Here is a 15,276-nt window from a genome sequence, read left to right on the forward strand (position 1 = left end):
GAGCTAGCACGGAGCTTTGTATGTTAGATAGAAAAACAGTAAATAAATTAAAAATGCAGTATGTCAGATAATACATATGATGGGCAAACAGGAAGGGAAATACAGGGTTTGGGGCCGGGCTAAGGGCATGGTTTCTAAAGCGCATGGTTGGAAAAGGCTACATTAAGAAGATGATGCTTGAGCAAAGACGTGAAGGAGCTAAAAAAGGGAGCCATGTGGATATGGTGGGAGGGGCATTGGGAGTAGCCTGTTTAATGACCCTGAAGTAGTATTTTGCCTGTTGTTTTTGAGGAAAGTGGGCGGCGGGGGCGGGGGAGGGGGTAGTGGTGGCTAATGATGCGAAGTGAAGGACCTAAGGTCAGAAGGTGCGGAGTGGGATAGGGAAAGAGCTTTATCATGTTAAGCCCATAGGCTGTTTGGCTTTTATTCTGAACGAGATGGGAAGCTAAAGGAACATATTGAGCAGAGGAGTAAAATGATCTGATCTATATGTTTAAAAGTTTTTAAGGCTCTAGGGGAGTCGTAGTAGAAGCATGAATACTCTTGTGATAACCAAGGCAAAATATGGTGGAAGCTTAAACCATGCTAGTAGCTATGGGAGTGAATAATAAGTGGTTAGATTCTAAATATACTCTGAAGGTAGAGCAGAGAGGATTTATTGATGGATTTCAAATGGAATGGGAGAGACGGGAGTCAGGGATGACCCTAAGATATCTGACCTGAGCAACTGGAAGGATGGAGCCAACCCTAACTGGGATGAGGAATGCTGCCTTGGGTGCAGTGGGGGAGCGCCTTTCGCAGGAAAGACCAGCAGCTCAGTCTTGGACGTGCTGTGATTGAGGAGACTCTTAGGCATCTGAAGTGGGCTTGTCAGGTAGGCAGTTGGATTTGTGACATTCGGGTTCTGGAGAGAGGTCAAGATTCCACATCTGAATTTACGAGTTGTCAGGATACTTGATATTAAGAGGTACATGATTAGATGAAATCAGTAAGAGACACTAGTGTAGCTGGAAAACAGAAGATCTCTTAGTTGAAGGACTTAGGCCAGGCGAACTCTGGATTCTAGGAACAGGAGATGAGAAGAAACTTACAGAAGACTCTTAAGAAGGAGCAGTCATTGAGGTAAGAAAAAAGTCAGAAGGTTGTGTGATCAGAAGCTAAGTGAAGAAAGTGTGGCAGAGGTGCAAGAGGTTAACACTGTCCACTCCCAAGATGAGGATTTCCTCTTAAAATGAACTTCTTTGTGTATATAAGCCCTGATGAACATGCCTTTGTCCTGAACTTAACTATGAAATAAAAAGTAGTGATGATCCTGTGTGGTAAATCCTGAGGAAAATTGATATTATATTAGCACTCCAAATTTTACTTTTTATTTTGAAAAAAATTTAAACTTACGGAAAAGTTGCAAGAATAATCAATTTCCACATCCTTTTAAAAAGATTAAGATTCACCCATTTTTAACATTTCCCCACATTTGCTTGTCACCTTCTTCATAAAATAATAATCAGAATTATTACTGAAACCTTTGCCTCTAATAATTTCACGTTTATCTCCTAAGAACAAGGTCCTTCTCTTACATAACAAGAGTAGCATTTCTTTCTTTTTTTTTTTTCTTTTTTTTTTGGCCACACCTCGTGGCTTGCAGGATCTTAGTTCCCCGACCAGGGATCGAAGCTGGGCCCCATGAGTGAAAGCTCTGAGTCCTAACCACTGGACCGCCGGGGAATTCCCTCCAAAAGTAGCATTTCAAATTCACAAATACTGATTAACATTGGTGCAGTAATATCATCTAATACATAGTCCTATTTAAATTTTACCAGTTATCCCAATAATGTTCTTTATAGTAGTGCTACTCAGAGTACTGGTTTATCAGTAAGGAATGTGCCCTAGAATGTAAATCAATGTACTCATTCCTTCACCAAGAAAGTCTTGTAATGAAAAGAAAAAAAAAAAACAAAAACTGAACTAAGCAATGTGCTTAGTAATGTAGTTGTTTTTCCTTCTGTTTTAAGTTCTTTATCTTGTCATGGACAGATAACAAACAGTTTGATTTCGAGGACTAGCAGTCAGTCCATGGATCATATTTTGAGTAGTACTTTATAGTAAAGTTTTTTCCAGCATCGTACATTGGGTTTAGTTTTTCATGTGTCTTTAGTCTCATTTAATCTGAAAGTTTCTCAGCCTTTTTGATTCTCATGATAATTGGCCTTTGAAGGTAACAGGCCAGGTTTTTTAGGATGTCTCTCAATTTCTGCACCCCTGTTGTTTCCTCATGATTAAATTTAGGTTAAGTGATAGGAGTTACATAAATGATTTTGTGTCCTCCTCCGTGTGCTTTGTTAGGCACACTGATAACCAGTTTGTCTCATTATTGGTGAAGTGAACTTAACCACTCAGAAGCCTGCCAGGTTTCTCCTATAAAGTTAACCAATTTCCCGTTTTTCATGATTAAGTAATCTCTGATGAGATGCTTTAAGACTGGGTAAGGATCCTCTTCCTTAGCAGACTTCCCTTCAATAGTTGTAGCATCTGTCATGATTCTTGCCTGAATCCGTTACTACACTGGTAGTTGGGAAATGTGGTATTCTAACTAGCATTCTAGAATTTATACTTGCTATTCTACTATAGATAGTTTTCCCTTTTCTCCTTATTTATTCATATATTTATTTAGCATAGTAAATACAAAAATGGAATTATAGGTGCGTTTTTGCTCAACTGATTATAATCTATTACTATTATTACTCATTTTGATGCTGAAATTGCTCAGTTTTGGCAGGTGAGGGCCCCTTTACATAGACTCTGGATTTGAGAGGTTCCTATCATTTTTTGAGCCTTTCCCTTCTGGCGCAAGATGTTGCAGACTAGTGTTTTCCCTACTCCAAGCCTGAAATTAGAATTAGCCATTTCTCCAAGTAGCACTGGTTCCTCTTTAAAGGAATGGTATTTGGAAATCTGTGGACTGGTTGTGTCCTTCCTTTGCCATTGGGTGAAGCAGGGGGTTATGTCATTGCCCTTTTAGCAAGAATGGGCTAGGATATAAGAGAACCAGAGAATGTTGTTTGTTTGTTTGTTTTTTAAATCATGAGTTTATAATAATATATTTCATTCTAATCTAATACAAGGCTCCTCCTTGCCTCTTCTCTATATTTCTTTCTCTGACAGTGAGAACTCTGCTTCCACCAATATCATTATATTTGCTAATTTGTTCAATCACTCAGTGTACATAAAATAGTTTCAGAATTGCTGTAATCATGCTTCTTGACCATTAAGCTCAGTATGAGTTTAATATTTGTTTATAAGTTTTATTTTGTCTTTAGATGAGGGTATACGGTTACAGTACTTGGCTTTCTTATTTAAATTTTTCTTTGTTATTCACTTGGAATGTAGTTCAGTTCATTAATTTCTGTTTGTATTCCTTTTAGGGTTTTTCCCTTGTCCCTCGTTTTAAAAATTTTACTTTCAAATATTTAAAATATTAACATAGTGCCAAAAATTAAAACTCCATGTACAGTGTGCTTAGAGAAGTATTAACTTTCTGTCCTTCTCCTTCTGACCCTTTCCTCCTCCTACCTCAGAACTAACCAGTTTGTTTAGTTTCTAGTCATAATTTGTTTTTCTTTCGTTTATCTTTTCTTCTTGTTTCCTACACAGAAGATAGCACTGTGTCTTGTGTTGTGTATGTATAGATATATATGTACATTTATTCTCTATTTTATTAACTTAGCAGTATATATATCCTGGAAATCATGTCAGCTCATAAAAATCTGTATTCTGTTTCACAACTCCATAGTACTGCATTGTGCACGTTCCACAGTTACAGTCAGTACCCATGCATGGGCCTTTTTGGTTATCAGGAATTCTTAACCTTGACATTGTTGACGTTTTGGACCAGGTAGTTCTTTGTTGTGAGGGGCTGTCCTGTACGTTGTAGGATGTTTAGCAGAATCCCTGATCTCTGCCGGCTAGATACCAAGTAGCACCTCTCTAGTCAAGACAATCAAAAATGTCTCTAGACATTGCCACATGTCCTCTGGGGGCAGAATTGCCCCCCTTTTGAGAACCACTGATATAGATGCTAGGAACTCTGGCAATTGCTACAATCTCTCAGGAAGCATTAATAGACAAGAGGAGCTGAAGACGGAATCCTAGGTGATACTGGCAGTTCAGGGAGGTGAAAAAAGTCAGAAAGCCTTCTACAGAGATTAAGGACAGGCTAAGAGGTCAAAGGAAAATCAGAAGTAATGATGCTGCAGAGCCCCTGGGGTGAGGGTCAGGGTAGGGCTGCCTTTTCAAAAAGCAACAGTGATGGGAACACAGAGGAGAAGACAACCAGTGAAAGGTTCGGGGTGTTCTGGTTTGTGTTTTTAAATCACGTTTGACATTTTAGAGGGTATTATTGCCCTTAGGACAGTTTCACCAAAGTGATGGGGCAGAAGATATAAGCCAGTAAGTTGAGAACAATATAGGAAACGCTGAAATAGAAAATCAGCCTTATAAAAATTTGTGAAGGAGAGGAGAGTCTGCTTCTTTCACTGCTGTGTCCACAGTGCCTCGAACCCCTGGCACACTGAATGAAGTGCAGTCTTGAATGCACTGTAGGCTTGGGAGGAAGAGCTTAAGGAGAGAAAAGATTCAGGAGAGAAGATGGTAGGCAGTTAAGAGGGCCCTGTAGGAAGTAGAAAGGCCTAGAATGAATCCCTTAGCACTGAGAAGGGACTTCAACAGAAGGGAGTAACTTGATCTGAGACTGGATAAAAGAACACAAAATGGTCATTCTTGTTCTTGTAGATTTTTTTTACTTTTAAAGCTTTAGTCATATAAGAAGATAAAATAATAGCTAATGAACACTTATATATACCACCTACCTGTAACAATTTTTAACGTTTTCCCTTGTTTCATTATTTCATTAATTATTATTATTAGCTGAAGTATCTTAAAGTAAATTAAAGATACCCCAACATTTCTTCCCTTAATACTTGCTGTACATCCCACTTCCAAAAAACAAGTACTATTATCAGTGAACAGTCTCTACATCATCTAATTCCTGGTTTATATTCAGATTTCATGTGTTTTGTAGCTAGTTTTTCAAAACAGAACCCAAATAAGGTACATTTACTGCATTTGGATGTCATGACTCTTAACTATCTTTTGATCTTAAAATAGTCCACTCCCCTCCTCTCCTCTTTTTTAAGGATTTTAACTTATTGAAGAGATCAAGTCTTTTAGACAAAATAGACTTTTCTGATTGTTTCTTCATGATGGTATTGAATTTATTCCTCTGTTATTTGTATTTCCTGTAAATTGGGCATTAAGTCCAAGGCATGATAAGATTCATTGTCAACATGAAGACTTACTACATCAAGGGCACCTAAGTTTGTCCCATGGAATGGTGATGAATCTGATCACTTGGTTAAGGTTGTGATGGTCAGAAGAGCAAGGACCTTTAAAGTGCTTATCCAGTACAGGAATGGAAAAGGATTCAAACCTGAAAGCTTCCATGTTCTCAGTGAACTAAGACACAGAATCAGTTAGGGAGCGTGAATGTAGTGAGGCAGAGTGAAAATTTAGAGATGAGTACGTAAGGAATGAAAAGTCTGGGTGTAATGGAAACGGAGATACATGTAATTGTCTTCAAATATTGAAGGCCAGACAGTGTGTTAAAAGAAGAGATTTATTTTACCTTGTTACTTTAGAACGGTTTTTCAGAGCAAGGTTCAAGAAGTCAGCCTAGAATCTTATTAAAATACATATTCCTCATCCTTCACAATCTGTTTTGATATGTTTTCAGGGGATTCTTAGGCATAACCGGTGCCCTAACAGGTACAGCTGAACTAACATGAATAAAGTATAGAGAAGTTATTAAAATACAGGTCCTGGATGTGTGTCTAAGAGAGCTGTCCAAGAATAGAATTAGCTGCATAGCAAAGTCTGCATTCTCTGGCACTAGGAATATACTTAACTATATTTCTTTCTTTGATTTCTATAACTTCTGCCCATTTGTTATACTTCTGCTTTTTGATCTTCAGAATGCTTACTGTGGTAGAAAATCAAAATTTCAAAATGAGATTTTTTTTTGTTTGGAAATACACGAGTGAAATTTGGCTCACAATGTCTTTTATATAGGATAAACATATGAAGTGAAATGTTGTTGTTGCATGAAGCCTTATATAAAATAAATGCTCCCCGTCTGCGGAAGAAGTGTTTTGTTCCTGGTAGACAGTCTGGTATTGAATGGGGCCATTCCGATTTTAACACTTAGATTCTGATCACCTGGCTAGGATATGAAAATTCTTTTATCTTTGTACTCGTGTATGCTTCAGAATTTCTCAGGAGCAACATGACAGCACTCAGCTTTTATTCAGGGCACAGGTGAAAAAGTAGGAGAGGGAAAGTGGGTGTGCAATGGATGAGTATGGATCTTAACAAAATAAGTGCAGGTTTTTGCTTTTCTTTTCTATTCCAGCCCAGATAATTTGAGATATGTTCAAAGTATGCTGACTTTGGGAATGTAGATTTATATGCACAACTGTACTGAAATGAAAAAAGTCATTTTAATCTTTGACAGGTATAGATTGCATTTATTATTGAAAAGAACTGCAAATATACTGTATTTTATATAGACACATATATACAATTATAATGAAATCACCTTAGTAATACATTAAAACACTGTTTTTTTCCCTCTGAAAATATTTTTAGTTCTGAGCCATCTGAAGATGAAGAGTCCCAAGGCCTTCCTACCATGGCAGGTAGAAATAATAATGATATTTCAGAATTGGAAGACCTTTCGGAATTGGAAGACCTTAAAGATGCTAAACTTCAGACCTTGAAGGAACTTTTTCCACAGAGAAGTGACAGTGATTTACTTAAGGTTATACCCATTTATAGTAATTGGTTATTATAGTTGTATTGATGATTAAAATGTCTCCTATATCCAGTGCTGTATTTAGTGGATAGTCATTTTTCTAAAGATATCTTATGTTTGAAGATAATTATTAACTTTAATATTTAATAAAGGCAAATGCCAGAGATTTACTTGTTGAGTCTCATAGTAGGTGAGGTTTATTCACCTATAAATAGTACAATCTGGGCTTCTCTGTATCTCACATAGGTTGTGAAGTTTTTTGTGTTTGAATAGTTCTAAAATGGGGACAACCTTCCTCCCCCCACCTCTCACTAGAAACTCAGAAATGTCAGGAGGCTTTTTTTCTTTTTTTCCCCCCGAAATAACAAGGAGTTGCTGTTCACATTTAGTGCATGTGACCAGGGATGCTAAACACCCTACAATACTGAGGACAGTCCTGCATAACAGAAGAATTGCCTGCCAATAGCACCCTTGCCAAGAAATATTGATTGAACTATAGAAACAAAATAAGTGGCTGTAGTTGGACTGTTATAGATATCTATGTCTTATTATAAGAGCAAATAAATACTCAACCATTCCATTAAGTTTTAGATAGAGAATAAATCTCTGAAGGTTAGTAAATAGTTTATCCCTAGCTCTGCCACTTAGTAATTGAATGATCTTCGGGGAATCATTTAATTATGGGTGCATAGTTTTTTCGCCTTTGTATTTATCATCACCACCACCCACCCGCCCGACAATTCCCCTTCCCCAAGCTGAGGCATAGGAGGTACCGTATCTGTGTGGGCTTGGCAGGTAACTCTGAAGTGGTGGACATTGGCACATACCCTTTCTAAGAGGGGTAGCTGCTCCTTAGCTTCGGTAAGATATGACCATGTGAAATCATTGGCGGCCTGTTTTTATCGAATAATTCAGATTTTCAAATAAAGTGAAAAGACTGGATTTTTATTTGGTGTTGATCATCAATTTAACAGCTTTATTGAGATACAATTTACATGCCGTAAAGATCACCTATTTAAAGTATATAATTTATTGGGTTTTAGCATATTTACAAAGTTGTGCAACCATCACCATAATCTAATTTTAGAACATCTTAATCTTTCCAGAAAGAAACCTTGTACCTATTAGCAGTCACTCTCCATTTCCCTCCCCCAGTCCTAGACAACCACTAATTTCTGTCTTTATAGATTTGCCTATTCTGGACATTTCATATAAGTGGGAACATAGAATGTGTGATCTTTTATGACTGACTTCTTGCACTTAGTATAAGGTTTTGAGGTTCTTTCATGTTGTGTCGGTACTCATTCCTTTTTATGGTAACTAAAGAAAGACAAAACCAAAGATACCATTCAGGTCAAGCAAAACATGTCTGAACCAAAAATGGTCCTAGGCCTGCTAGTTTGAACTCTTTAAGTGTAGATTATATTATTCCTTTGTTCTCTGGTATATTTAATATGAATCTTTTTTTCCCAGATCATTTTGATACCTTCTTACTGTTAGCTAAATGAAACTTTAACGGTATCTTGGGTCTACATTTTCCCCTTCTAGTAGCATAATTTGCCTCCCAAGGGGTTTTTTCCTAGAAAAAGAAGGAACGGATATAGCCAGTAGTAGCAACACTTAAAAGTGTTGGAAAGAACTTTCAGCAGAATAAACATGATGGAGTAGTAAAATATTCAACATAAAGAAACAAATCTCAGTTTAAAAATACTTTAGCTTGATTGCCAGTTTTTCAGGTAGTTCAAGGGGATTTATTTCCTATAGAAACATTGATCTCTAATTTTATAATTAGTGGAAAAATAGGATTGATATCAGTAAATGAACTTTGTATTTCAGTAGTATCTGAAATCTTGGGAATTTAGCCTATCACTTGCTCAAAACAGCACTCTCTTGAAGTAATCTGGATTTCAAGTGATCTCCCATCATTTCAAAAGATTTAAAGGTGACATAGGTTACTCTACAGAGGCTTTTAGACCCACATAAAGTAATTTAGGAAGTTATAAAATATAAATTTAGTCCTAGGCTTGATAAAAATGTGCTTTGACTATTTTGAAAATGAGGAGGGGCTTACAGGATATCTGAGGATCCAAGATGAGGAAAACTAGTATAGAAAAGAGCATTATCAATTTGTTTTGAGGCTATTTAATTTAATACAAAAATAGCTTATTTTAAAAAGTGAGATCTTTTTAAAACAAGTAACTCATTGGAAATACAGGAAACTATAGCAAGAGAAAAATATGGGGTATTTAGTTTTTTCTGAAATCCAGAATGTTACAGAACAGTATAAAAAATAGTATTTTGAAACTTAATTATGTAAGCCATATATTAATATGTTCTTGAACAAATTCAAGCAATTTAATTTAGAGCAATTTAGAAATAGAGCAAATTTCAAGAGTCCTTTATCCCACTCAAGAAGTATTAGATTAAAAAAAAATTATGCCAGAATTGTGGTTTCTTTTAAATGTCTGTCAGTGTCTCTCTTTCTCTCCCTCCTTCCCTCCCTCTCTCCTTCTCCCTCTCTCTTTCCCTCTCCTTCCGTTCCTTTCTCTCCCTCTCTCTTTCCTTCTCCTTCCCTTTCTCTCCCTCCCTCTCTCTCTCTCTCTCTCTCTCTCACACACACACACACACAGTGCCTGGACTCACTCATAGGTAGGAAGTTTTTGAGACTTTAGTGCACAGCCTCGCAATTAAAATAACAAAACCTTGAATACACTGTACATAGACTGTGTTTTATTTTTTGCTTTAAAGTGGTTATAAATAAATCTAGTATATTTTAAGATATGCTTAGGTAAGTTCAGACCTTTTAGATAAACCAGATTTTCTGAAAATTTATCATAGGATTTAATGAACTTAAGCTAATATGTATGTATATTTCTCCACTCTGTATATTTAATATATTCGTTCTTCAATGTTTGGTAACTTAGTGAAATAATTCTTAAAGTATTATTTTTAAAACATTACTCTTTTCTCATTTTGTTAGTTAATTGAATCAACCAGCACTATGGATGGAGCAATTGCTGCTGCCTTGCTGATGTTTGGTGATGCAGGTATGCCTGACTTAGTTTCAAGCCATGCTGACTTAACTAGCTATATAATAAATACCTTCTCATTTTAATATTACTCTTTAATTTACCAAGCTCCTTCATGAATTCTTATAGGAACCTTAGGAGATATTAACAGCTTCAGGGTTTTTAGATGACAATTGTGAAGATTAAGAAGGTTTAAAAAAAAAAAGGTTAAGGGAATTACCTGAGGTCATACAGCTACTTGGGAACTGGATTTTCTAGGTTGATATTTTTTCCCCAAAAAAGGGAAGGGGGCAGTTTTTTCATTGGTAATTTTGCTTGTTTTCTGTAGATCAAATCTCATATATCAGTGAAGTTTTGGGAGGTATGTGTTCTTTCTTAAGTGTCCTTGCTAATTGCATTATAGTTTTATTTACATAAATCTGAGTCGGGAACATAATGTCTTAAGGAACGTCCTAGCTGGTAATCAGCATTCCTACATTTAGTAAATATTTACTCTGTAATCCAGGCTTAGAATACAAAAATAAATACATTTAAAGGAGCTTACATTATAAAAAACACCTCCAGTTTTTTTTTTTAGTAAACGCTATCTAGATTTTTTTTGTACATACCAAACAAGTAAAAATAACCTATAATCTCACTACCAATAAAGTATTTAAGGAATGAAAGCAAACCTACACACTATTATACAACACACATACACATTAGATTACAAAATATGGTTATAGTATTGGTTTACATTTTAAGAAAAATCTTTTGATGATTTACCATGGATAACTTGTCAGTGCATTCAGATTTATCAAATGAAAAAATGCCTCCATAACATTCCTCTGTGACTACTCCATAACATTCCTCTGTGACTACTAATAAACAGTTAGTTTATTAACTGTTTCTCTGTTAATTCGCATTTATGGTTACATTATTTCATTAACTGTAGTACAAAAGTAAATAGCCTTGTAAGTAAATCTTTATGTTATTATTTCTATAGGCTAAACTTCAAACTAGGATGCTGAATCAAAGGGTATGCACATTTTAAAATTGAACATGCACTTCAATGTTAATTTTAAAAGTTCTGCCAATTTATGTGTCCATCGACAGTGTGAATGGACGCCCGTTTTCCTAAGTGGGTAGTTATACAAAAATAGAAAACACCATAATGTGTTCTCATGGGTCCATCAGCTTTCTTCAACAATTATCTACCTCATATTTACCCCCCTAAATAGATTGTATTGGAGTGGATCCAAAGATGATGATATTTTATCCACATGATCTCTCATTCATAACCAAATCATACATACAGTTCTTCCTTTTCCTTTACTTACTAGCTGTATAACCTTGGGCAGTGTTGCCTAACTTTTCTGTCTGTCTCCATTGCAGGAAAATAGTATGATAATAGTATCAAACTCTTAGATTGTTATGAAGAAGTGATAAAGTTATTGTAAATTTCTTATAGTGAGTGGCACATAGTAAGTACATAGTACATGTTAGCATTTCTTTGTTCTTAAGGGCCATCTGATAATAGGAAATGGTACAGGAGAAGGTTGAGTGTGTCTTCATGACAGTATCTCTACTGTAGAAGTTCCTGAAAAATGGTAGGCTCAGTTAACATTTGTTGAGTTGCTAAATGCTTTGGGGCATTTTACATGTTCTTTCTTGTCTTCATAATATCTCAGTATTTCAGAATCTTTCCACTGAAAAATTTGTTGGATAACTTTATTCCACAGCAGTGTCTAATCTTTTTTCTCTTGAGCAATTTATGTCATTCCACTTTATTCATTAATTTAACAGATATTTATTGTGCACCTACTACTGGATGTCAGATGCTATTTTAGGCACTGAGGGTACATGCCGAAACAAAATGGACAAAACCTCTGCCCTCATGGAGTTTACAGTCCTTATTAAGTTTGAACTTAAGCTGAGTTTTTTTTATTCTCATTCTTATACTAGACTTTGATATAATTTCTTTTTTTTTTTAGTGTTAAGTGGCAAATTACAAGGAAAGAAAAAATCAGGTTTTTCTTGTTTTTTTTAAGTAAACTTCCATGCTTCCTCTTAGAATGGACAGGATAGTCATATATCAGTCATCCTTATCTTTAGAATAGTACACTTAGAGGTAATGTATAGAATGACAGCTTTGTCTCACCAACAAAAGGCCTGTAAGACATCTTGGACAGTTCCACGAATCTTGATGTTGAACATTGGTTTTACCACAAATTACAATCTTTTATAGACAGTATCATCCTGCATGTTAAACAATAAGGGTATCTTTTTTGCATCGCCTTCTGAAAGTTTTCATTTATGAATACTAAGTTATAAAAACAAAAATGTGTATCTGAAGCTTTACCCTGCCTTAAAAGGTAAAAATATGAATTTACTGATGTTGTCAGGAGTCTAACTATTTCTTCCATTTCTCTATATATGTATGAGTAGGCGAAACATTTTTATGTGACTATCATCCTGTTATTTTTGCTGTTTTGTAACCTTCTTTATTTCTAAAAGTCTACTCAGTTCTTTGTAAAAGTGTATCCTGACTTGTCTAATAGCTTATTAATGGGCATTTAGATACTTAATTAAAAAATTTTTATGTACGCCTAAGCAAACATTCTCCATCAGTTTTGTAAATAAATTCCTAGAAAAAGAATTGTTGGACTGAAAGAAACACACATCTAAAATTCTGAGATGTATTATTTAGACTACCTTCCAGAAAGACTGTAACAATTTATAATGTTTAGAAGTGGCTCTTTGCCCACAGTCTGCTACAACTGTCCTTTTAATCTTAGGATGAATAAAAAAAGGGTACTTTATTTTACCTGTCTTTAGTTATTAATGAGGTTGACCATCTTTTCTCTTCTTTTTTTCCTATTGAACTGCCTGTTTGTGTTCTTTGTTCATATTTTCTTTTTGCAGTTTCATGTTTTACTTTTTATTTTTAAATATTGAATTTAAGGAAAAAATATTTTTATTTGGGGTGTGAGGTACATGTCTAACCTACTTTTTTTCTTCCTGAAATTGATGATGGGTGCACCCCAAAAAAGGTGGGAATGTATGAGACACGTAATTGGGAAGTGGTATTTAACATGGAATATCAACTTGTTTTCTTTAGATATATGCACAATTTTTGGTTAATAATTATAAATATATATGTAGGTAACTAAGCATTGTGTGCTCTTATGTAACCTTTTGTACTAAATTTTTAGTTATGTGTTTTCTCCCACATATATTTGCAGATTTATGTCTGTAGCCATTTTATATACATGTAAAAATTTGGTGCCATATTATTAACCACAGAAAGATATATAAACAGATACTTAGGGCTGAAGAATTCTTTATTGACCAAGAAAAAGCTTTTGTTCTTTTAAAGAAAGGATTAAACATGTCTAGGTGACATGGCATAAATCACCTAGTTTGAAGCTTTTTTTCAGACTTTGAATATTAGGATATTACTAATGGTATTCACTTAACCCCAGCATATATAGATGATAGAGTGGTGGTTATATTTTCTCCTTTTTAAAGTGGATGCTGGCAATTAGTTGGCATATGCAGAATGCACATTTACTTTATGAAACAAAGGGGAAAAAATTTAAGCATGCATACTTAAAGCATGTAATTACTATACACTGAAATGTTGATGGCATTCAGTTTTGTTATAGCCATATTATGAAATTTTCATGCTAACAGCTTAAAAGCTGTCATGTCTGTATTTATTTTCAATATTATATTTCTACAAGTTTTATTTCTAACTGCATAGTTAGGGTACTGATATAATTAATACTGAAATCTTAAACCTTTGTAAGCTTTCAGCAACTGCTTTCATACTAGCACTGCAGTATGTCTCTGGAATTTGCTCTCTGAAAGCGAAGGTACTGAAGAAGTATATGAATGTATACAAAGTAAAAATTATGCAACATAGCCTCTCCAGATCATGTAGATTGAGTTCTCTCAGTCATAACAGAATGTGCAGATTTCCTATTCCTGTCATACAGCCCTCTCTTGTGTTATACTTTCTTGTTTTTAGGTTAAGAGCATTAATCGCTTGAGCTCTCTGTATCTCAGTTCCTCCTAATTTGTAAAATGAGTTTATGCTTACTTTGTAGGTTTCTTGTGGAAAGTAAATGAACAGCAGTTTATAAAAGTCCCCTGCAAAGCCTGGTACAGTAGACCATTATTGACAATTATCTGATGCTATTCAGATAAGCTGATGGGCTCAATTTTTTTTTTTTCACTACTGAACATTCAGGCATTGGGGAGAACCTCTTCCTACTATAGAATTACTTTCAATTTAAAGATGTGTATTTTTAGCATTAAATAATGTGATGGTTTACAAATAAGTACATTTTTACAGTGATTTCTACTTCTGAAAGACTGAAAAGAGGCTCTGTTTATTTTTCCTTCAATTCAGTTAACATTTATTGAATGTATGTCATATGTAGAAGAAATTACATTGGGCCTGATGTCAAGAGAACTGTCTACAAGTATATTCATTATAGTAACGTTTTTGCCTTTGTTTTGCATTAATGATTCTTATAATATCTGTGCAAACTTTGAATGTCCTTCTCTGTTTTAGAAGGTGGTGGACCTAGGAAAAGAAAATTATCTTCTTCTTCAGAGCCATTTGAGGAAGATGAATTTAATGATGATCAATCTATGAAAAAGAAGAGATTGGATCAAGTGAGTTAATTTGAATTGCAACATCAGAATTAGTTGCTTAAGCACAGAATTCGTTGAGTCTGTGGACATACTAAAAATGCACCTCAGTGAATCAATCTTCTCTCTTACAACTAAGAAAATTTATGGTTGCATCTCATTTGTGACTGGTTTTGCTTTCTTTTTAATTTATCCAGTGTTAGTTGCTTATTTCTGAGTTATAAAATTAACTTAAAAAATATTCTAGTGGTGTGGTAAAGTACCTTTTGGGGAAAATATACTTTAAATTTTATTTCATAAAATTTAATAGATACATATGGTTGAACAACACTTACGTAAAACAGTTGTTACCAGTACCAGCACCATTTCATACTCCTCAGCGACAACTACTTATAATTCTTATAGATGACTCCTTTGATGTTTAACTGCTTATCTAAAAATAATAGTGGTTATGCTTTTACTGGGTTATTCTAGTGTTCCATTAACTTTTACTTTATGGAGTAGATCTACTAAGAGGCCTCCCAGTGAATCTAGACATAGTCCTCCCTGTCTGTTTTCATAACAGCACAATTTCTTTTTGGTAATCAAAATCAAAATCAGTCACCCCCAACTAGCACAGTAACCTCCTCCTTTGCCTGTGATTTAGTGATGCATGAAGCCGTAAATAGCAGATAGCAGTGTGTACCCTAATTTAATGGGATAGTTGTTGTGTCCCTCCATAGAAGTATTCTTGCCTTGAGA

General features: G+C 35.0%; 1 protein-coding gene across 4 annotated transcripts in view; it reads left to right on the forward strand.

The window, feature by feature from the left end:
* SMARCAD1 (SWI/SNF-related, matrix-associated actin-dependent regulator of chromatin, subfamily a, containing DEAD/H box 1) overlaps positions 1-15,276 on the forward strand; it is a 70,407-nt gene that overhangs the window by 16,649 nt on the left and 38,482 nt on the right. For 2 of the 4 annotated variants that reach the window (XM_029235815.1, XM_029235814.1), the window contains exons 4-6: positions 6,700-6,871; positions 9,846-9,912; positions 14,459-14,559. In XM_029235815.1, coding sequence (XP_029091648.1) covers positions 6,700-6,871; positions 9,846-9,912; positions 14,459-14,559 — 340 coding nt within the window. Of the gene's footprint in view, positions 1-6,699; positions 6,872-9,845; positions 9,913-14,455; positions 14,560-15,276 lie in introns of all 4 variants that reach the window. The other 2 variants (XM_029235812.1, XM_029235813.1) reach the window with 1 other exon arrangement.

The sequence above is a fragment of the Monodon monoceros genome, unplaced genomic scaffold, assembly GCF_005190385.1.
Source record: "Monodon monoceros isolate NGI ecotype Baffin Bay Population unplaced genomic scaffold, NGI_Narwhal_1 Super_Scaffold_20, whole genome shotgun sequence".
In the NCBI taxonomy this organism is placed as follows: domain Eukaryota; kingdom Metazoa; phylum Chordata; class Mammalia; order Artiodactyla; family Monodontidae; genus Monodon; species Monodon monoceros.